The sequence below is a fragment of the Ranitomeya imitator genome, chromosome 5 (assembly GCF_032444005.1).
Source record: "Ranitomeya imitator isolate aRanImi1 chromosome 5, aRanImi1.pri, whole genome shotgun sequence".
NCBI classification, from domain to species: Eukaryota; Metazoa; Chordata; class Amphibia; order Anura; family Dendrobatidae; genus Ranitomeya; species Ranitomeya imitator.
The window spans coordinates 50,942,183-50,966,766 of record NC_091286.1 but is presented as its reverse complement, the minus strand read 5'-3'; the positions used below and the strand labels follow the sequence as shown (position 1 = coordinate 50,966,766).

Below are 24,584 nucleotides of genomic sequence, written 5' to 3'. Positions count from 1 at the left end.
ACACGGGCTGAAATTGGTATCATTTGCCTCCTTTGTGGAAAGGAGGAGGAGGGCACTGTGGGTTAATGGCATTACCCATAGTACTGACACCAACAGTTTGCATTCTTGTTCTGCATAGAGCAATCTGCCTGATCGCAAATGGCTAAGTTGTATAATTTTTGAAGGATTCTCCAGCTACAGGGTAAGTGTAGCTTTAGAGATTCCTCTAGAGTCCACTACTCATAATTTGCTGCACAGTGCAGGAGAGGGGGGAAGACAGGATCTCTATATAAGTCCTTGTGGTGCCAGATCACAGCTATACCAGGGACAGACACGTGATTGGTGCAACCTGTGTGGCCGCACAGGGTCCCAACGGGTAAGAGTGCCCATGTCTACCCCCAAAACATGTGCAATTTTGCATTTTTAGGAGCTTTTGGGCTGCAAAGGGCCCATATATTGTTTTTGCATAGAGGCCCTTTTCTAATGTGTCCGCCTATGAGCTATACAACATCCTGGTTGTGTACAAAAGCAGCTATCTCCACAACAGGTACATGCAGGTGCTGCTATTGCACACTTTACTAAGAGCAGGGAAGGATTGATAGCTGCTGCAACATAGATGATTGCTGCTGCAGATACCCAATCAATAGCATGCCCCTGATAGTTGAATAAAGCATATGATTACTGCTGACAGGATCATTTTGTGTCCAGGAACATTCGATTCAATTCAATTCAAAGAAGCTTTATTGGTAGGACCAAATAAACATTAGTTTTGCCAAAGCACGTGTGCAGTAGGGAATAGGGAGTAGGGACTGTGGGGATAATGAGTGGGTACTGTGGGAACGATGGATGAGGTACAGCCCGTACAGTCTATATCTACAATAATGTATACCTGACAGGAGCCCATACAGTCAAATTCAAGGAAGCTTTATTGGCAGGACCAAATAAACATTGGTTTTGCCAAAGCATGTGTACAGTAGGGAATAAGGAGTAGGAGCTGTGGGGATAATGAGTGGGGACTGTGGGAACGATAGACGGGGTACAGGGTGGGGGTAAGTAAGTCCATGGCATATCATGATTGTCTTTCTCGCAGCCTATGGCACGCACTCACATACTGCGCTGCTATCTCCACTGCGCTCTCTTCTTCCCCCAGCAGGATATATGTTTTCTCTTTCCTCCTTCATGGAGCTGAAATCCGGGAAGAGATCGGATGGTCTCCTGAAGTGAGTGTCCCTCACTGCTGAGTATTTGGTGCAGTGTAACAGGAAGTGGGTCTCATCCTCCAGGGCCTCCAGGTCACAGTGTCGGCACAATCTGTCTTCCCTGGGCTTGTAGCTCTGTTTGTGCCAGCTGACCTCAATGGCCTGACCTCATACCGGCTCAGGATCTCGCAGTCTCTGGGGTCCGAGAGTTTCTCTAGATTTTGAGCTAGTCTGTAGTCTCATCATAGTGTTGAGCGATACCTTCTGATATCCAGAAGTATCGGTATCGGATTGGGTCGGCCGATATCCAAAAAATATCGGAGATCACTGATACCGATACCCAATACCAATGCAAGTCAATGGGACACAAATATTGGAATGTAAATAAGCCCTTTCTGTCCTTCTACATCCTGTTCCGGAGGGGGGAAGAGTGTGGGCGGTGCGTGGGCGGACACTGCGTGTGTGTGTGTGTGCGGGCCTGCTTTGGATCTGTATCGGCCTGCCGGGGGTCTGTGTGGGCCTGCCAGGCTCTGTGCAGCTTGCCGGGGCTCTGTGCGGTATGCGAGGCTCTGTGCAGTGTGCGGGGCTCTGTGTGTGTTGGCCGGGGCTCTGTGCGGCATGCCGGGGCTCTGTGCGGTGTGCGGGGCCCTGTGTGGCGTGCGGGGCTGTGTGTGTGTGTGCCGGGGCTCTGTGCGGTGTGCCGGGGCTCTGTGCAGCGTGCGGGGCTCTGTGCGTGTGTGCCAGGGCTCTGTGTGGCGTGCCGGGGCTCTGTGCGGCGTGCGGGGCTCTGTGCGGTGTGCGGGGCTCTGTGAATGTGTGCTAGGGCTCTGTGCATGTGTGCAGGGGCTCTGTGCGGCGTGCCGCGGCTCTGTGCAGCATGCGGGGCACTGTGCAGCATGCGGGGCTCTGTGTGGCGTGCCGGGGCTCTGTGTGGCGTGCGGGGCTCTGTGCGTGTGTGCCGGGGCTCTGTGCGGCATGCCGGGGCTCTGTGCGTGTGTGCCGGGGCTCTGTGTGGCGTGCCAGCGCTCAGTGCAGCATGTGGGGCACTGTGCAGCGTGCGGGGCTCTGTGCGGCGTGCGGGGCTCTGTGCGTGTGTGCCGGGGCTCTGTGCGGCGTGCAGGGCTCTGTGCGTGTGTGCCAGGGCTCTGTGCGTCGTGCGGGGCTCTGTGTGGCATGTCGGGGCTCTGTGCGGTGTGCAGGGCTCTGTGCGGTGTGCGGGGCTCTGTGCGGCATGCGGGGCTCTGTGCGTGTGTGCTGGGGCTCTGTGCGGCGTGCCGGGGCTCTGTGCGGCGTGCCGGGGCTCTGTGTCTGTGTGCCCGGGCTCTGTGTGATGTGCCAGGGCTCTGTGCAGCATGTGGGGCTCTGTGCGACGTGCCGGGGCTCTGTGCAGCGTGCGGGGCTCTGTGCGTGTGTGTCGGGGCTCTGTGTGGCGTGCCGGGGCTCTGTGCGGTGTGCAGGACTCTATGCGGAGTGCGGGGCTCTGTGCAGCATGCGGGGCACTGTGCGGCGTGCGGGGCTCTGTGTGGCAAAAACCTGATGTGTGAAAGCAGCCAGATATATGGATAGATACATCTATGTATCTATAGATATATCTATCTATAAATACATCTATAGATAGATATATCCATAGATATATAATAGAAAGGCCAATGTTTCTAAGGCTACTTTCACACTTGCGTTTTTAGCAATCCGTCGCAATCCATTGTTCTGGGAAAAAAACGGATCCTGCAAATGTGCTCGCAGGATGCGTTTTTTACCCATAGACTTGTATTAGCGACGGATGGTCACACGTCACGTCCGTCGTGCAACGGATCCGTCGTGTTTTGGCGAACCGTCAGCACGAAAAAACGTTCAAGTGAAGGTTTTTTGTCCGTCGCGACCGCCATTTTCTACGAGCATGCGCGGCCGAATCTCCGCCCCCTCCTCCCCGGGCTTCAGAATGGGCAGCGGATGCGTTGAAAAACTGCATCCGCTGCCCATGTCGTGCACAAATTTCACAATGTGCGTCGGTACGTCAGCCCGACGCATAGCAAAGGACCCGTAACAACGCAAGTGTGAAAGAGGCCTTAATGAGAGTTGAATTAAAAACAGAATTAACAGAAAAAAACGGCGTAAGCTCCCACGCAATTTTCTGCGCCAGAGAGGGAAAGACGACGGCCGGGGGCCAATATTTGTAGCCTGCTATGAATATCAGCCCGCAGCTGTCTGCGTAGCCTTTACTGGCTATTAAAATAGGGGGACCCCCAAAAAAATTGACGTGGGGTCCCCCTATATTTTATAGCCAGAAAGGCTACGCAGACAGCTGCGGGCTGATATTCAAAGCCTAGAGAGGGGCCATGGATATTGGCCCCCTGGCTACAAATACCAGTCCGCAGCCGCCCCAGAAATGGCGCATCTGTAAGATGCGCCAATTCCGGCACTTAGCCCCTCTCTTCCCACTCCCGTGTAGCGGTGGGATATGGGGTAATAAGGGGTTAATGCCACCTTGCTATTGTAAGGTGACATTAAGCCGGGTTAATAACGGAGAGGCGTCAATAAGACGTCTATCCATTATTAATCCAATAGTAATAAAGGGTTAACAAAACACACACACATTAGGAAAAAAGTATTTTAATATACTTCATTTAACCATACTTACCATACTTCAGCGCCTGCAAAAAATGTAAAATAATAAACCGTATACTACCTGTCCGCCGTAGTCCAATTAATAACGAGTGTCCCACGATGATCTCCCCTATAGAACAGTGACATCGGGTGATGTCACTGCTCTATTTGACCCTCAGTGACACATTGACAGGAGACAAAGGCTCCTGCAGTGCATCACTGAGAAGTTACCTTAGGACAAAGTCTCACTTTATGGCAATTGCTGAGTGGGAAAATTTCTCATACAGCAATGCCAAAAGTGAGACTAGGGACTATTTTTTCTTACAGCGGCAGAGGAATACAGTGCGGAAGGATACCTTCTTCCCGTCATTGTGTTCCTGGAGCCCCTAGAAAGACGGTCGCATCAGCTGTGCTGCCGTTCTCTACGGGAGATCGTCGTGGGACACTCGTGGATTTCTGCGGACAGGGAGTTTATTGGTTGTTTGTTATTTTCATATTTTTTTTACAGATGATGACTGGCTTCGGGGAACAAAGTGACAAGTAATGGTGCGTATGAACTCTATGTTTAATGTACTGTATGTCTGTATGTATGTATTGTATGTAATGTATGAATGTACTGTATGTGGTATGTATGCAGTATGTATGTATGTAGCACGTATGTAGCATGTATGTAGCATGCACAGTATGTAGCATTTATGTAGTATGTATGTAGCATGTATGTTTTTTGTTTTTTTTATTCATTCAACACATTAGCCGGATGATGGGACTACTACTGTCCCATCATTGACTAATGTTTCAATCACTGTCACTGTAGTAGGCATCGTCTGATGGGACTTGTAGTCCCATCAGACGATGCCTGCACACAGGCACAGAGCCCCGGCAGCCCGCACAGAGCCCCGCACAACGCAGAGAGCCCCGGCATGCCGCACAGAGCCCCGCACAGAGCCCCGGCACGCCGCACAGAGCCCCGGCTCACACGCACAGAGCCCCGCACGCCGCGCAGAGCCCCGACACAAACGCACAGAGCCCTGGCACGCCGCACAGAGCCCCGACACAAACGCACAGAGCCCCGCACGCCGCCCCAGTATCTGATATCGCAAAAGTATCAGAACTCGGTATCGGAATTCCGATACAGCGAATATCGGCCGATACCCGGCTGATACCCGATATTTGCAGTATTGGAATGCTCAGCACTACTCATCAGCAATCTCTTGTGGACCAAAGTGTCCCCTCGGCACCTCCCATTCCCTTATATGCTATATGTAAATAGGAAACTTGCCCTTGTCCCTGTAACCAGGGACAAATGAACCTGTCATGTCCAGAAACACTGTTTACCTGTAGATAGGGGTAATCTGAGGGTAAATAGCATTTAAAGCCTGTGTAGGCCACTTAATAGAGCATTGAGCTGAAAGTGATGTTATATAGTTCCTGCAGCTGCCTGCTTCCAGTCATCGGGGTGGTGCACTATACAATGAGCATACTGTAATCACCATTTACACTTTGATTGATAGCCCTCTCTGCAAACACTCGGAACAGGCTGTCAACCAAAGTGCCAAGGAGTAATCATAGTGAGCAAGGAACGTAACCGCTGCCTGCACCACCGCAGTAACTGGAAGCAAGCAGCTTTACGGAGAATATCACTTCATTTTCTCCCTTTAGTTATTGCTCAAGTAAGCCAGTTTAACAGGATTGAAATATTATTTACCAGCCGATTCCCCGTATATTTCCAGGTAAGTAGTGTTTCTAGATTTGACAGGTTCCCTTTAACTCTTAATCTAACCATACTCACTCAGATCCTGGGATCTGGTAACGTCATGTGTAGGAAAGGAAGGATAATCCAGCCCAACTGACTTGAAATCTCCTTTATTCAAGTAAGTATTTTACAAAGATTGACTGGTAAAACATTCATGTTAAAGTCACAGATGGCTCACATATGACTCTTACACTACATTTTTCATGACTCCTTCATTGGAGTTCTACAGAAAAGATATTAATTTTATTATTAGACTAGTGTCTAAAATGCCACACCACTACTTCCATATGCAAAAATGTGCTGAACGGTTCCATTTAAAATAATAACCTAGAGGACAGAACATATCCTGGTCATTTAATATCTCCATAGCATGAAATGGTTGATAGAAGGGACAAATTATTTCTAATATAGGAGTTTTCCGAAACTTAAAATGTATTCTTTATCCCCCAAAGCTGAAATAAAAAGCCAGCACTATACCCAGCAGTCCCATAGAGAAACAATGGAGTGGACCTTCGCACCAGACAGAGCCACCAGTAATCAGTATATTATCCCCAATCCTATGAATAAGGGATGACATTACATTTTGGGGACGTCGCTTTAACCTACACAAAAGTGAACAAGCTAAACTTTAGTTTTAGTATACTAACGGAACAAATGTGGTGAGATGTCATGTTCAAAAGTGACAGCAATTGTTGGGGCCGCCTCAGGCCAAAAATAGATAAACGATTATACCAATTTCTCTTATACTTTCCACCAACATCATTTTTTTTTTAGAATGATGTCCCTTTAATCGTCCCATGTAAAGCATCCTGTAAGAAAATGCAAGGACATCTGACACTCCAAACACTCAAAAAAGGGAGTGGTGACATTACACCCATATGAACAAAGTCCGCCCACTTTTACTGCAATCGTAAAGTGAGCTAGCAGTGCACCAGTTTTTCAATGCAAATGTCAGTAGTTGCTCCCCCTAGTGTTTAAAAGTGGAACATAACAAAATAATTTAAATTATTTTTCAGATTTTATACCATTAGAAAAAAAATGACACATATATGTATTAAAACATAAACACTTTACATTTTTCAAATTGTTGACAATATTTTTTTTTATGGCGTATTCCCTTTAGAGAAAAAAAAATAGAAACGAATTCTATGTTCCACTCATAACTCATGATGTGAACTATGTGCTTAATCACTTCAAAGTTTGTTTCAAGGTCATTGGGAAGCTAGAATGTTGTTTGTTCATTGTTGTTTTTTTTTTTTTTTTTATTAAAACGGTCACACAATTGCCACCAAGACTTGGGTTACTAAATAGTATTCTACGAGATGGATTGTTTTCTCAGCACTTCGGGGCTTGGCTCAGTCTGAAGGCGGACTTAACTCATTTGTTGATACAGGACACAGGGATCTCTGACTGAATGGGAAAAGCAGCCGTGTCCTGTACTGTACGCAGTTATGAGGCTCCTGAGTTACATGTATGCACTGGTTCTCATTTACCCCTCTTGTGGATGTCACTATTCTAAAAGCATTTATAGCTGTCAGGGAAGAAAGGTGGAGCATGTCCCCCAGGATATTCCCAAAAATGCTTCAGAAGTGTAAGTGCAAAACTTCCCTCCAAGCGTCAGTCTGATAATATACATATTGATGGTGTTGCTTCAGTCTAATTATGTTTGTTTATAGAAATGTAACAGGACAGAGATGGTGTTTTCTTTTCTTTTTTTATCTTTTCGGGGCCGCGTTATTGGTGTATTCAGGTAATTTAGTATAAGGTCCTTTGTAAAACTTGCATTGATACATAGTTGTGCTGCAATAAATCAGATCTGCTACATCCGTACGAGCATATTTACAATATAACTGGAATATTAATTGTTTTTCAGCCCTGATTTTACATGATTACAGTGTTATTTTATTACATTAATTATTATTATTAGTAGTAGTAATATTAGTAATAGTAGTAAAAGTAGTATTAGTAATAATAGTCGTAGCAGCAGTACGGTTTACGGTGAGCGAAAGATTCTATATCAGATATTCATTGTATTAGACGAATCTGTTTAAAATTGCATAAACTTAGGAGGAAATGACTTATTATAAATAAATGATACATAAAAGGCAAAGGAAAGCAGAGAGTCAGCACGGGCGGCCGAGCAGCAGCTCAGTAGGCACAGAATTAGGAGTAAACACGTTGATGAAATATTCGGTGTACTTACGCTGAGAAAATGCTAATCCTTTTATTTGCAAAAAAATATATGCAAAGCACTTTAAGACTATTAACAACATCACATCATAGGACATCAAAATGGGAAACTGGCTGGCACGCAGAGCTTTTCTATAGGATTTTTAAAATCCCCTGTATTTTATGTGCAGTCGTCGAATACGCGAAGCAGGTTGTAATACTTTTTGAGTGACAGCAGAGAGGAGGGTACGGTTTACCCATTTGTACCTTAGTAAAGTCAAAGACTTCTTGGCATAGACGTGACTTATGACCAGAGTTATGCAAAAGATGTGTTGCAGTCCCTGAATTAGCCATATAACTTCCCCGGGGGGATAATAATGAATGTGATTGTCATGGCAAATTGACCATAGAATCGGATATGTTGCTTATGCTTATACTTCAACATTGGTGAACTTAGTATTAAGTGGTGGTCTTTGCTGACCATAAGAGAGGACATACTGGCAAAAAGTCCAGGGCTCCCATCCCGAAAGTGGCCTCCTGTTTCAGCATTGTTTGTCAGCTGCCGTCCACATAAGCAAGGCGGAAGCTAAAAAATAGAGACAGCAGAAGACTCCTGGAGCATCCCATCGATATTTTAACTCTTACAGCTCATCTTCTGCTTAGATGTTGAACTCTGTCCTGGTGCTATTTGTTGTCACCATAAATGAAACCTTGGAACCTTGGCCATGACCATACTTCGTCTAAAGTCAGCCTTGGTAATTACCGTATCTACCTTTAAAAATTGTAGATGTCAAGATTCACCAGATACTAAAGCTATTTCACAGATACCATCCACCATCCATAAATGTTATTCTGATTGCACTCAACCTCACACAAACCTTGAACCTTCGCTAATTATTTTGTGCAGACAATATATGTCTTTAAAGTCCCTCACCCATTTGCTGGTCTACACCTAAAGGTACCGTCACACTAAGCGACGCTGCAGCGATACCGACAACGATCCGGATCGCTGCAGCGTCGCTGTTTGGTTGCTGGAGAGCTGTCACACAGACAGCTCTCCAGCGACCAACGATCCCGAGGTCCCCGGTAACCAGGGTAAACATCGGGTTACTAAGTGCAGGGCCGCGCTTAGTAACCCGATGTTTACCCTGGTTACCATCCTAAAAGTAAAAAAACAAACGCTACATACTTACCTACCGCTGTCTGTCCTCGGCGCTCTGCTTCTCTGGTCTGGCTGTGACGTCACCGCGCTGCTTTCCGGCCGCTGTGCTCACAGCCAGACCAGAGAAGCAGAGCGCCGAGGACAGACAGCGGTAGGTAAGTATGTAGCGTTTGTTTTTTTTGCTTTTAGGATGGTAACCAGGGTAAACATCGGGTTACTAAGCGCGGCCCTGCGCTTAGTAACCTGATGTTTACCCTGGTTACCAGTGAAGACATTGCTGGATCGGTGTCACACACGCCGATTCAGCGATGTCTACGGGGAGTCCAGCGACGAAATAAAGTTCTGGACTTTCTTCCCCGACCAGCGACAGCACAGCAGGGGCCTGATCGCTGCTGCCTGTCACATTGGACGATATCGCTAGCGAGGACGCTGCAACGTCACGGATCGCTAGCGATATCGTCTAGTGTGACGGTACCTTAACTGCTAATTGTCATTTCAAGCACTGTTTACTAGACCACCACCTATCTGTCACCTGTTCAAGGTTTTCTTATTTCTTGAAGAAGTTACAAAGTTGGTAGGTGACGTATGATCATTGCAAATAAGTTTCCTGCCGATGGAAGTTTTTGTTTTTGGGTTACAATTTAAGGGCTATTACATTAATTTATAATGGTGGAAATGTGCGCATGCCTATGTGAAGGAAGGTGTAGGAACTGAAACTGAATGCTGATAAGAAAAATGTAAGTCGGTGAACAGCCAGGCTACTATGGCAGAAAATCAGAGTGGGAATACAAACTCACATGGTATGATTTTCATAGTTGGTTGTGGCAATTCTTACTGTGTTGGTAAGCAGAAAGCTTTTACAGATAAATTTAGTTATTTAACCCCTTTACGCCCAAGGGTGGTTTGCACGTCAATGACCAATTTTTACAATTCTGACCACTGTCCCTTTATGAGGTTATAACTTTGGAACGCTTCAACAGATCTCGATGATTCTGACAATGTGTTCTCGAGACATATTGTACTTCATGATAGTGGTAAAATTTCTTTGATATTACCTGCGTTTATTTGTAAAAAAAATGTAAATTTGGCAAAAATTTTAAAAATTTTGCAATTTTCCAAATTTGAATTTTTATGCAATTAAATCACAGAGATATGTCACAGAAAAAACTTAATAAGTAACATTTTCCACATGTCTACTTTACATCAGCACAATTTTGGAACCAAAATTTTTTTTTGTTAGGGAGTTATGAGGGTTAAAAGTTGACCAGCAATTTCTCATTTTTACAACACCATTTTTATTTTAAGGACCACATTTCATTTGAAGTCATTTTGAGGGGTCTATATGATAGAAAATACCCAAGTGTGACAACATTCTAAAAACTGCACCCCTCAAGGTGCTCAAAACCACATTCAAGAAGTTTATTAACCCTTCAGGTGTTTCACAGGAATTTTTGGAATGTTTAAATAAAAATTAACATTTAACTTTTTTTAACAAAAAATTTACTTCAGCTCCAATTTGTTTTATTTTATCAAGGGTAACAGGAGAAAATAGACCCAAAAAGTTGTTGTACAATTTGTCTTAAGTATGCCGATACCCCATATGTGGGGGTAAAACACTGTTTGGGCGCATGACAGAGCTCGGAAGCGAAGGAGGGCAATTTGACTTTTCAATGCAAAATTGACAGGAATTGAGATAGGACACCATGTTGCGTTTGGAGAGCCACTGATGTGCCTAAACATTGAAACACCCAACAAGTGACACCATTTTGGAAAGTAGACCCCCTAAGGAACTTATCTAGAGGTGTGGTGAGCACTTTGACCCACCAAGTGCTTCACAGAAGTTTATAATGCAGAACCGTAAAAATAAAAAATCATATTTTTTCACAAAAATTATCTTTTTCCCCCAATTTTTTATTTTCCCAAGGGTAAGAGAAGAAATTGGACCCCAAAAGTTGTTGTACAATTTTTCCTGAGCACGATGATACCCCATATGTGGGGTAAACCACTGTTTGTGCGCATGGGAGAGCTCGGAAGTGAAGGAGCGATGTTTGACTTTTCAATGCAAAATTGACAGGAATTGAGATGGGACGCCATGTTGCGTTTGGAGAGCCACTGATGTGCCTAAACATTGAAACCCCCCACCACAAGTGACACCATTTTGGAAAGTAGACCCCCTAAGGAACTGATCTGAATGTGTGGTGAGCACTTTGACCCACCAAGGGCTTCACAGAAGTTTATAATGCAGAGCCGTAAAAATAAAACAAAAATTATTTTTTAGCCCCCAGTTTTGTATTTTCCCGAGGGTTACAGGAGACATTGGACCCCAAAAGTTGTTGTCCAATTTGCCTGAGTACGCTGATACCCCATATGTGGGGGGAAACACCGTTTGGGCACGTGGGAGGGCTCGGAAGGGAAGGAGCACCATTTGGAATGCAGACTTAGATGGAATGGTCTGCAGGTGTCACATTGCATTTGCAGAGCCCCTAATGTACTTAAACAGTAGAAACCCCCCACAAGTGACACCATTTTGGAAAGTAGACCCCCTAAGGAACTCATCAAGATGTGTTGTGAGAGTTTGAATCCCCAAGTGTTTCACTACAGTTTATAACGCAGAGCCGTGCAAATAAAAAAAAACTTTTCCACAAAAATTATTTTTTAGCCCCCAGTTTTGTATTTTTCCAAGGGTAACAGGAAAAATTGGACAATAAATGTTGTTGTCCAATTTGTCCTGAGTACGCTGATATCTGATATGTGGGGGGAACCACCGTTTGAGCGCATGGCAGAGCTCGGAATGGAAGGAGCATCATTTGGAATGCAGACTTAGATGGATTGGTCTGCAGGCGTCAAATTGCGTTTGCAGAGCCCCTAATGATCCTAAACAGTAGAAACCCCACACAAGTGACCACATATTGGAAACTAGAACCCCCAAGGAACTTATCTAGATGTGTTGTGAGAACTTTGAACCCCCCAGTGTTTCACTACAGTTTATAACGCAGAGCCGTGAAAATAGAAAATCTTTTATTTTCCCACAAAAAATATTTTTTAGCCCCCAGTTTTGTATTTTCCCAAGGGTAACAGGAGAAATTTGACCCCAAAAGTTGTTGTCCAATTTGTCCTGAGTACGCTGATACCCCATATGTTGGGGTAAACCCCTGTTTGGGCACACGGGAGAGCTTGGAAGGGAAGGAGCACTGTTTTACTTTTTCAACGCAGAATTGGCTGGAATTGAGATCGGACGCCATGTCGCGTTTGGAGAGCCCCTGATGTGCCTAAACAGTGGAAACCCCCCAATTATAACTGAAACCCTAATCCAAACACACCCCTAACCCTAGTCCAAATGGTAACCCTAACCACACCTCTAACCCAGACACACCCCTAACCCTAATCCCAACCCTATTCCCAACCGTAAATGTAATCCAAACCCTAACCCTAACTTTAGCCCCAACCCTAACTGTATCCTTAACCCTAGCCCCAACCCTAACCATAACCCTAGCCCTAACCCTAGCCATAACCCTAACCCCAGCCCTAACCCTAGCCCTAACCCTAACCCTAATGGGAAAATGGAAATAAATACATTTTTTTAATTTTTCCCTAACTAAGGGGGTGATGAAGGGGGGTTTGATTTACTTTTATAGCGGGTTTGTTAGCAGATTTTCATGATTGGCAGCCATCACACACTGAAAGACGCTTTTTATTGCAAAAAATATTTTTTGCGTTACCACATTTTGAGAGCTATAATTTTTCCATATTTTGGTCCACAGAGTCATGTGAGGTCTTATTTTTTGCGTGACGAGTTGACGTTTTTATTGGTACCATTTTTGGGCACGTGCCATTTTTTGATCGCTTTTTATTCTGATTTTTGTGAGGCAGAATGACCAAAAACCAGCTATTCATGAATTTCTTTTGGGGGAGGCGTTTATACCGTTCCGCGTTTGGTAAAAATGATAAAGCAATTTTATTCTTTGGGTCAGTACGATTGCAGCAATACCTCATTTATATCATTTTTTTATGTCTTTGCACTTTTATACGATAAAAACTCTTTTATAGAAAAAATAATTATTTTTGCATCGCTTTATTCTGAGGACTATAACTTTTTTATTTTTTTGCTGATGCTGCTGTATGGCGGCTCGTTTTTTGCGGGACAAGATGACGTTTTCAGTGGTACCATGGTTATTTATATCAGTCTTTTTGATCGTGTGTTATTCCACTTTTTGTTCAGTGGTAAGATAATAAAGCGTTGTTTTTTGCCTCGTTTTTTTTTTTTCTTACGGTGTTTACTGAAGGGGTTAACTAGTGGGACAGTTTTATAGGTTGGGTCATTACGGACGCGGCGATACTAAATATGTGTACTTTTATTGTCTGTTTTGTTATTTAGATAAAGAAGTGTATTTATGGGAATAATATTTTTTTTTCTTTATTTAGGATTTTTTTTTTTTTTTTTTACACGTGGAAATTTTTTCTTTACTTTTTTACTTTGTCCCAAGGGGGGGACATCACAGATCGCTGATCTGACAGTTTGCACAGCACTCTGTCAGATCAGCGATCTGACTTGCAGAACTGCAGGCTTACCAAGCGCCTGCTCTGAGCAGGCACTTGGTAAGCCACCTCCCTCCCTGCAGGACCCGGATGCCGCGGCCATTTTGGATCTGGGCCTGCAGCGAGGAAGGAGCCCCTCCCTGCGCGATGCTTCCCTATACCGCCGTCACACCGCAATCATGTTTGATTGTGGTGTGCCGGGGGTTAATGTGCCGGGGGTGGCCCGTTACCGCTCCTGGCACATAGTGCCAGATGTCAGCTGCGATAGGCAGCTGACAACGGGCCCCGTGAGCGCTGCCGATCGCTATGACGTACTATCCCGTCGAGGGTCAGATAGGCCCAGGGCACCTCAATGGGATAGTACGTCAAAGGTCAGAAAGGGGTTTTAATATATTGCTTGTCAGTATCTGCAGTCACTTTTTGATGTCTGTCATTTTGGTACCTGACCACTTCTTTGTCTCTTTGCACAAGGTTCTTTGTGGTCCTAGAGAACATTCACAATATATAGACGATTTCCTGCATTGACAATTGACATTCAGCATGTAAAGTATGTGAGTAGTCCTGTAGACCAGAGTTTGGGTATATATTGTCGATTCACTGGTTGGGAATGTAAATTTACTTGACGAGAGGTGTGCATGTTGCTGAATTAGTGGGCTTGGAGATACTGCAAGAAGGTCACTCGCTATCATAATGTGGATTCCATAACACCATTGATGTTGACCCATCCGTTCAGAGCTTGGACAATGGCTGTGCAGCCGCCAAAATAAGCGATAAGTATGCACAAAACACAAAAAGTCATTATAAAAGGTGAATTTGCATTAGTATAACGCTCATATCAATGCATGGTTATGTTTAAGGGTGAGTGTTCACCTGAATTGCGTTGATGTGAGTGTTATATTAGCGCAAATTCACCTGTTATCGTGACTTTTCGTGTCCTGTGTATGGATCTCATTTAAATAAAGAAGAATCTATTCATGAAGTTGGACTATTTCTTTGCTTATCACTCGCTATCATGTTCACTACTTAGGCCAGGGAGATACATAGACAATTTGTAGCACTACTCTTTGATTTTAACAGTTAAGTGACAGCTGCAGTCCACAAGATTGCATGTAATTCAGTGTATGCCTTTGTGTCAGTGTATTCCAAAATGTCTCAATGTAGCCTGAGCCACATAAAAGGCTGATCAGATGTTTATTGAAGTCCCTCAGCAGTTTACTGGCTTACACTTTGCTGAGGGCTCGTGCAGACAACCGTTTTTTCAGTCCAAATGCGATTCGACAAAACATCAGATCGTGCTTAGCTCAATGTTAATCTACGGGGCCATGTCCAAATTTTTTCCACGGAAATTGTCAGTATCAGGAAAAAAAAAAATCGCAGTATGCACAATTATGCATCCGATATTCGGATGGCTATCAGACATCTGAGTGCCGTCTGGTAGTCACGGACCAACACAATGGAGAAGATGGAGACTTTTTTTTCCCCCATCTTCTCATCCAAGAAAATCAGATCACACTATGGTCACACTCTGAGCAAACTCTGATCAGTGTTTAATCAGAGTGTGATTAGCATAATAATTGGCCCAATTTTTTCAGCTTAGAGAAATTACGGTGGTATGACCCTAGCCTTAATACCATGTCTTGGGATTATGTTCTCCTGTTTCTTGCATAACATCAGCACATGGAAGACCATGAGGTCCCTTTTTGGATTTCCATGAGTGCAGTCAAAGTCTTTATGACCTTGTCTTCGAACTGAACTTCAACAGTTATACCTACTACGATAGTAGGTTAGAAATGTGACTATGGTAGAAATGCGCGAATGCAGGTGGAAGGTATGGGACTTAAATATTAATCAGACTGTTGAATAAGGAATGTGGAAATAATGAAAGCAATGAGAAAGATCAGCTGGAATCTATCAAAAAAAGGGTTTGCTCTGCACTGGAATCAAATGCTGGATTATCATTGATTCTGAATAATAAGATGCCATATTGACGGCATTTAAAAATGTTTCTCATTGTTTAAGCAGTGTCCACACATGTCGGATTTGCCGCCGATTTTCCATCCAGATTTCAACAAAATCTGCAGGTCCACTATTAAAAAAAGTATGGAAATCAATAAAAGAAAAACTCAATACTCACCGTGTGGATTTTCAAACAAGATTTTTCAAAGGAAAAAAGCAGCAAAATATAAGATTAAATCTGAACAAAACCCATTTTCGGAAAATGTTCACACAGAAAATAACCTGTGCAAAAAAAAATTAATCCACAGTGTATCAATTTTATTTAAAGATTAGTCAAGGATTTGGTGCAAAATTTCCACAGTGAGTTCAATTGGTAAAACAAAATCCAAATACCAATTATTGAAGATTTTGATTCAGATTATCCTCTATCAGGGCATATTTTCTGAGTCGTAAGTAAAACAAAAACGATTTTTAAAAATTCCAACCTCACCTCGTTTGGCGGGACTGTGTAGCAGTCTGTGATTGGCTGTAGTTTTCACATAAGATGACAAATCACTATGGTATGGAAAGAAGGAAGGGAACAATAGAGGGAGCGAAGGAATATAGTAGGTTTTTTACATGGTCAGTTGTTTTACGCGAGGAAATTGGCAAAAAAATCCACAACAAAAACGTCATTATTTGGTGTGGATATGCCACTGTCTATTTCATATTATTGGGAAAATCAGTCCTTATTACCCAGCTCCGCAAAATAATGCACCACTCAGACAGTTTTTATGCAGGAATTAGTGATGAGCGAGTATATTCGTTACTCGAGTTTTGCAAGCATGCTCGGGTGTTCTCCGAGTATCTTGGGTGTGCTCGTAGATTATGTTTGTGTCCCCGCAGCTGCATGATTTGCGGCTGCTAGACAGCCTTAACACATGCAGGGATTGCCTGTTTGTTAGGGAATCCCCACATGTATTCAGGCTGTCTAGCAGCCGCAAATCATGTAGCTGCGGGGGGTCAAACATAATATACGAGCAAGCCCAAGATACTCGGAGAACACCCGAGCATGCTCGGAAAACTCGAGTAACGAGCATACTCGCTCATCACTAATAGGAACCTTTATATATTTATTTGTAATGTGCTGTATACTTGTCTAATGACCTGGAGCAAAAAAATCTGCCCTTTCACATGCAAGAAGTTGGATAATATGAAATAGGACAATAGTTTTTGGAAGCAACCATGCGATTTGTGTAATATTGTTCAAAGGTAAATTGATATTGGAGAAGTGCATGTGATCTTTCCCCAGAACAGCTTTCAAATACGCAAAAAAGGAAAACAAATATATATAAACAATTCTCCTATATAATAATTGCATAATGTTTTCTTTTCATAATCTTGATATGTTGAAAAGTTTGTTCTGTGCCAAGAGCTGTCAGTCAGAAAGGAAGTGGGTTGGATGTATGTACAAACCAGAATTAACTGCACATTCTGTAATAATGTACTTTTCATATGAAAGCTCCAGCACAGACACCAGAGGCACCAAGGAAGCTTCTTCCCCACTTCCATCGTGTTGACTGTGACCAGTGATGGGTAACAGGGGGTCATCCATCTGCCTCATTTCAATAGCTTAACCTGTCGCATGCCTCATCATGACTGATTCCAATGTGAAGACGTCTCGGCCAACAGAAATGGTGAGGCCTGTAAGTGGAAGTAAAATTGTGCGATTGATGGAGCTTCATAATTTAAGAATATTAATAAATTCAACTAAAGGGGTTATCATGGACTTCTTTAAACTATAGGTCTAAGAACAAACAGGCAGGTGGTTGGTATTTACCTGCCTGTTGTACCTGGCCCCATTCTCTGCAGGCACAGTTTGGTCACAGACCTTTCCTGGCAGCTATTCTTTGGCTTCTGCTGATGTCACTTCTACAAATCAGTGGCTTCTTTTCCACTCTGCTTTGTTGACGGGGCGTGTCTGCCGATGTTATTTTGATTGCCAGCCGGCTCCCTACTGCCCAATTGCGAGGAGCTGGCTATCAATCAGCATTGGCAGTCATGCACTGTCAACAGAGCAGCCCTAAAGAGAAAGAGCTGCTCTGTTGACTTAAAGAAGCTAAATTGCATGCAGGAGAACAGACAGGTAGATAGCAACTACCTGCCTGTTAGTTTTTAGGCCCATAGTAAAAAAAAATAATTGAACAACCCCTTTAATTTCATTTTGAAATACATTCAAAACACTGATATTGCCCAGGACAATCCCTTTTAATCCCCTTTATTGCATATCTATGGGACAAAGGCCTTTATCCTGCTTTCTAAAAAAAAGGTGATTTCCCCTAATTCTGTTCTTGTTTGTTGCTGTCAATATACTTTCTATGAAAGTACGTAGAAGAAGCAATAAAATGATTGTAGATTCAAATTCCTCCACTCCAATCCATCCTGAATGCAACAGCCACGGTCATAAGCTTGTCCAGCTGCTTCACCGATGCCTCCACTTTATGCCCATTCACTACAGAATACAATATAAACTTATCTCTCACTCACAAAGCTTTCCAAAGTTCTTCATCACCATATATATCAGCCCTCATCTCTGTCTATCACCCTACACGTGCCCTACGTTCTGCAACTGACCTAAGACTAACATCCTCCCTCCGAACCTCGCACATCCAGTTCTAAGACTTCTCTCGTGCTGTGCCAGTTTTTTGGAATGCACTACAGCAGGGGTGTCAAACTGCATTCCTCGAGGGATGCAAACAGGTCATGTTTTCAGAATTTCCTTGTACTGCACAGGTGATAATTTAATCACCTACACAAATAATGAGTTGGTGATTAAATTATCACCTGTGCAGTACAAGAAAATCCTGAAAACATGACCTGTTTGCAGCCCTCGAGGAATGCAGTTTGACACCCCTGCACTACTGTTAGGAACTGGTGGTTTAGGAGCAACATGGGACGAGCTCTGAAGGAGGTGATACCTGTACTGACCGCAGTCCCTAAGCTCAACACAACACTTGAAGTAGCCGTGGGATGCTCCTGTCACTCCCTAGGCACCTCGTCACAGCCTGAGAACTAACTACCCCTAAAGACAGAAACAGGAAAACTATCTTGCCTCAGAGAAAATCCCCAAAGGATAGATAGCCCCCCACAAGTAATGACTGTGAGTGGAGAGGGAAAAGACATACGTAGAATGAAACCAGGATGTAGCACAGGAGGCCAGTCTAGCTAGATAGATAGGACAGGACGGAATACTGTGCGGTCAGTATTAAAAACTACAAAATTCCACACAGAGTTTACAAAAATCTCCACACCTGACTAAAGGTGTGGAGGGTAAATCTGCTTCCCAGAGCTTCCAGCTTAACTGAATTAATCCATACTGACAAGCTGGACAAAACATAGAATGCACAGAACGAATAAGTCCACAACATGTGAACAGAAAAGAGCAAAGACAGGACTTATCTTTGCTGAACTGGTCAGGATATCAGGGAAATCCAAGAGAGATGTGAATCCAACCAGGAACCATAGTCAAGTGGCACTGCTGAAGGAAAGAGCCAGGCATAAATAGCCGAGCAGAAAGACAATCAGTGGAAGCAGCTGCAGACTGCTAAATCCAAGGAGCAGCCATTCCACTTAAAACCACCGGAGGGAGCCCAAGAGCAGAACTCACAAAAGTGCCACTTACAACCACCGGAGGGAGCCCAAGAGCGGAATTCACAACAACTACAGCAAACTGATACCTAGCCCCCACATTTTTAAGAGTGCTTTAAAGGCACATCTCTTTAGACAGGCCTATCCCCTCAACTCACCAACATAACTCTCCCCTCTTGATCCTTCTAAACAATGTACAGAATTTGCTCCCTCCTATTCATCAGTCTCCACACCCTCCATGCACACAATAACTGTACTTAAACATACTGGCTGATGACCGGATCATGCAGCTTCACATGATAACCTCTATTTATTATAATGGCTGAACCATACATGACAAACTCATTTTACCTTTTGAGTTCCCCTAATTCTTTGTAGATTGTAAACTTGCGAACAAGGCTCCCACTCCTCCTGTAACTATTCAACTGTCCTACCTTCTATTCAATTTATTGTCTGTATATGTCACCGCTTAATTGTAAAGCGCAGCGGAATATGCTGGCGCTATATTAATACACTTATTATTATTATTATTATACTCTGATGTGCAAAAGGCAATCTCTTGTTCAGCTCCATCAAAAGAAAAAAGAAAAAAAATCTGAAATTTAAAAAAAAATAAAAAATTATTTTGAGTTGACTTTTTCAAAGATTAGTACCGTAACTTTTCTAAGGCACTAAAACAATAATAATAATGATATCAATAATAATAATAAGCATCAAAGACTAGTAACTTTTCTAAGGCACTAAAACAATAATAATAATAAGCATCAAAGACTAGTAACTTATCTAAGGCACTAAAACAATAATAATAATAGCAATAGCAATAATAATAATAATAGGAAGAAGAATCAAAGACTAGTAACTTTTCTAAGGCACTAAAACAATAATAATAATAATAATAATCAATAAAAGCTTAGTATTGCTGTTATCATACTGACCTGGAAAATTATGTTTCTAGGTCATTCACAGTGCACAATCAACATTGTGCAAGCCCCCCCCTCCAAAAAAAATCAATGACAGAATTGCAATATTTTCCCATCACTTGGAACAGTCTTTTGCATTTTTTTGTACATTTCTATCTATTGCGTGTATCTATAAAATGTAAGTAGTTATTGCAGGGCTCTCCTCTCATATTTATATCATGTAGTAACTTCTTGTACCGATAAGTATGCAGAAACAAGGGCACTCGATGTGAGCTTGTTTTTCTTCCCTTCCTCATTATTTGGCAGGATATCAATATGTTGTTTATTATGGGATGTTTTCTTGCATTTTGATATTGGATATACTAGAATCCATCTGCCAGCTTGTAAGCTGTGTTATTATCACCAACTTATGTTACACTGTAGGGAAGATGGACAACACATGCTTTGTATTCTTTCTCGTTGTTGTACTTGTACAAATTTATTTTAATATGTTCTCTTTTTTATCTGGCTGTATGACACCCAACATGATAATCGCTTCCGATCTGTCAATTTAGAAATTAACTGGTTTAAAGAGAAGTCGATTTGATTTTTTTTTTTAAGAAATCAAAAGCACAAGTGAAGATAAGAAACTTTTTAATCTCTAAAAATAAAAAAAATATTTTTTTTCCCGGCTTATCAGACTGTTTTGAATTCACTACTCAAATCTTTCATCAGTGAAGAAAGGCTTTCAGCTCACTTAGGGATCAGATTACATTTGCCGCCTACAAAATTCTAAAATATTGATGATCATCAAATCATTCTCTACACAATTATATGGTGACAGTTTAATGAACTGACAGTTTCCCATTATACAATTAAAAACTCAGAAAAAAAAATTAAAAACATAGTTTGAGATCTGCTGTGAGATACTTTAATCTATTTGTTTTCCTATACTTATGTTTAGATAGTATAACATTTCTGTTTATGAATTTTTACAATCTAAATTGTATATTTTAGGCAAATTGGTGTTTTCTTGTCATCCCAATATTCCAAGGCACTAAGGCCTTTAAGTGAACCTGTCAGCAGAATTTTGCTCAGTAAACTACAGACAGTGTCAGGTTGCCGCCATTATACTGATTAAAATAATACCTGGATTGATGAAATCTGTCTTGTGGTTGTTGTGGGGGAATATAGTCAGCTTAAAATTTGGGTTATCCATTGGTCATTCCAATATTTATCAAATAATCTATGCAATTTTTTAACTTTTTAAATTCCCAATAATTTTGGTATATGTAGTGCAGTATTAATTAAAGAAACCATTTTTATAATTCAAAAATTACATTTCTGATTATTGAGGCATATATGCATTTGATTCAGAAACTATATAGTGAAGTTTTGCACTGCTTGATGCTATAGGACCCAGGGTGTAAATGTTCATAGTTCCTTTGAGCAATACTTCCTGGAGGAAAAGCTTCAAATATAATAATAATTTTATTTATATAGCGCCAACATGTTCCGCAGTGCTTTACAAATTAGTAATTCTATATGACATCCATTGAAGCCTGCCATGACTTTTTCCTGTTATATTCTATACAAATTAAGCATGGAAAAAACAACATCGCACAAATGTCACACGCTATACAGTATTTGCACAAAAATGTGTTGTTTTTTTCTATTTTATACTAATGTCAATGCTTTTAGAAAGCTTCTTTAGTCTGGTTTAAACGCAAATAAGATTTTAGCCTGATTAATGAATTACAATCTTAAAAATGTTGCAGAAAAAATTCAAACTTCAATCTCGTAGAAGAATAGAAAGAAAGGTGAAAAAACAACTTTAAACAGAATTATTAGATCTAAAGATATGCCAAATTTAACAAACATTGTTTGATAAATTTGTCACAAATAACGACAATGCAACTTCAAGTAAAAGAGACCAGACATGAGCAGACCAGGATCCAAAAAGCATAGTTTGAAAAACTTTTTTTAAAGGCAAAAAAATGGATGGCAACTGGATCCATTTTTTTTAACATTGAAGTCTTTAGAAAAGGGACCATAATAATAATCTTTATTTTTATATAGCGCTAACATATTCTGCAGCGCTTTACAGTTTGCACACATTATCATCGATGTCCCTGATGGGGCTCACAATCTAAATTCCCATTCTTTGGAATGTGGGAGAAAACCGGAGAACCCGGAGGAAACCCAAGCAAACACGGGGAGAACATACAAACTCTTTGCAGATGTTGTCCTTGGCGGGATTTGAACCCGGGACCCCACTGCTGCAAGGCTGTAGTGCTAACCACTGAGCCACCGTGCTGCCCTATGTTATGTCATCCATTAACAAACCCATTTTTAAGCACTGCACATGCTCAGAACACTAGGGGTGTTCAGGGATACGTGTACTAAAATAATTCCATTATAAATGGATGCAAAATGGAAACCAAAGTGTTCATCAATTTTTGCTCCTTTTCTAATACATCCAGTTTTTTTTAAATAATGGATCCATTCCAAACGGATAATACCTGGACTTGTGAACTGAGCCTGTTAACAGTATTTTGTGCTCATTTTGTGGATTTTTGTTTTCCTTTTATGCCTTCACTGTTCAACTTCCCTCTTCCAATTGAGCTCACGAAGACAGTAATGAACTTTATATTTGTCTTCTTCCACCTGACCTGTTATCGATCTTGTATGTCCTTAGGTCACATAACCACCTATTTGATTTCTATTCTCCTGCTTATCCCTAAGTGTGTTTTATGATCTCGGTTATTCAGTTTTCTATGGGCTTTCGCACAGCTGATTTATTGTGGCTATTGAAAAACAAATCAGTTTTATTATAAAATTATATAAAGCAGAAGATGAGACTATTATAAATCAAATAATGCATTTCAACAGTGGTGTTCACATGGAGACCTAGGGCGAGAGGCAGAGGGTAATCGATTCAAGTGGAAGATTAGAAGAGCTGTAAATCAGCTAGCTATGATTGATAGCCCATTGTTAATTCATGGTCTAAATCTGATAGGAGTTCTTTGGTTGAATGAATGCAAATATTTAGTTAGGAGCATCCATGACTACGCCTTGCGTTCATGCAAGTGTATACTAAAATACAATCATTGTAGACACTTGTGAAAAAAATATGAAAAGTAACTCTTACCAGCAAAGCCAGACACCCATCGGAAAACAGCACTGTTGTGGGGTTTTGCACCTCATTAGTACAGAGCAACTCTGTCCTGATGAGATGCAATAACCCCCGAAACAGTACTGTCTATAGATGAGTGTTTGATTTGGCTGGTATGAGCTACTTCGAATTTTTGTTTCTTTATGGAGCAGTACTTTGAAAACAAGTCTCCATAATGAGTCATGTCTCTTCAATCAAAGTCAGTATGTTCCATGATGAGCAATATTTAAAGTTAAATGCTCTGTTCATACATGGCTTACATAATTAAGGGAAGTCTGGGTTCATGTTTAGATTTCACCAGTGACCATTTAAAGGGATTTTCCCATAAGTAAAACTTATCACCAGAGATAAGGGAATCACCTTATACCTGCTGGCATCACTGGCTCCTCTTTAGGTTGGCTAGCCATGCGTGACGATACCTCACAATGCTGGAAGATGAAAAGAGGAGCCAGGGATGATGGAAGATAGAAAGTGCTTCACAGGGTTTCTATCTGAGGTCATGGAGTACTGATGTGGCCACTAGACCATGTTCCTGCAAATTGATTCCCTCATTTTTTCTCTACTAGTCACCTATAGGGCTGAGCAGACCCATTTATGTTCGGGTTCGTTGAGTTTGGCCGAACTAGTTAAAAGTTTGATTCAGTATACGAACTTGACCCCAAAATTAACCCTGAACCCGAGCCAAATAAAAGTCAATGGGAACATGAACTTTGGTGTGTTAAAATGGAGGTGAAATGGTCATAGTAAGGGCTATGGGGCTGCAAAATGAAGCTAAATAAGGTAAGAGCAAGACTATTGCCCTGCAAACAAATTTCTATAGGAAAATAAATTAAAATAGCAGAATAAAAAAAAGAAACAATTATAACCTTGAACCAGTAGGCGGAGATCCAAGTGGAGGAGGAGATTGTTGAGGAGGTGAAGGAGGACGAGGTATCCAATACTGTTTTTGTGTGTTTTTTTCATTGCTGTTTTTTGGGAATACTCTGCTTGCCACTCTCTTTATGTACTCAGGTCGTATAATATTCTGCACTTTTTTTGGGTTGAAAATAATGAGGAGAGCATCAAATAGGGGACATAGTCGTGTTGCTGGTGGTGATGTAGATGCTTCAGAGATTGAGAGACCTTTATCTATCTGTGCTGCTATGCGGCCAAGTGCAAGCAGGCAACAGGATGTTCTGGACGAAAGCTAGATGAATGGTGAGACCAGAAAAAGTAGTGGTGGTTTTAGGTTGGTTGGCTGATAGTGCCTTCAGTTCTTTCACTTAGGGTACCATCACACTATACGATTTACCAACAATCACGACCAGCGATACGACCTGGCCGTGATCGTTGGTAAGTCGTAGTGTGGTCGCTGGAGATCTGTCACACAGACAGCTCTCCAGCGACCAACGATGCCGAGGTCCCCGGGTAACCAGGGTAAACATCGGGTTACTAAGCGCAGGGCCGCGCTTAGTAACCCAATGTTTACCCTGGTTACCATCGTAAATGTAAAAAAAAAAAACAGTACATACTTACATTCCGGTGT

General features: G+C 42.1%; 1 protein-coding gene across 1 annotated transcript in view; it reads left to right on the top strand.

Annotated features, from left to right (window-relative positions):
• The first annotated feature begins 6,953 nt into the window (after window positions 1-6,953).
• The window catches only part of LOC138680525 (follicle-stimulating hormone receptor-like), a 205,966-nt gene continuing 188,335 nt past the window's right edge, over window positions 6,954-24,584 (top strand). Inside the window, exon 1 of the mRNA XM_069767896.1 lies at window positions 6,954-7,126. Within this exon, the coding sequence (XP_069623997.1) occupies window positions 6,987-7,126 (140 nt within the window). The 5' untranslated portion in view covers window positions 6,954-6,986. The remainder of the gene's footprint in view (window positions 7,127-24,584) is intronic.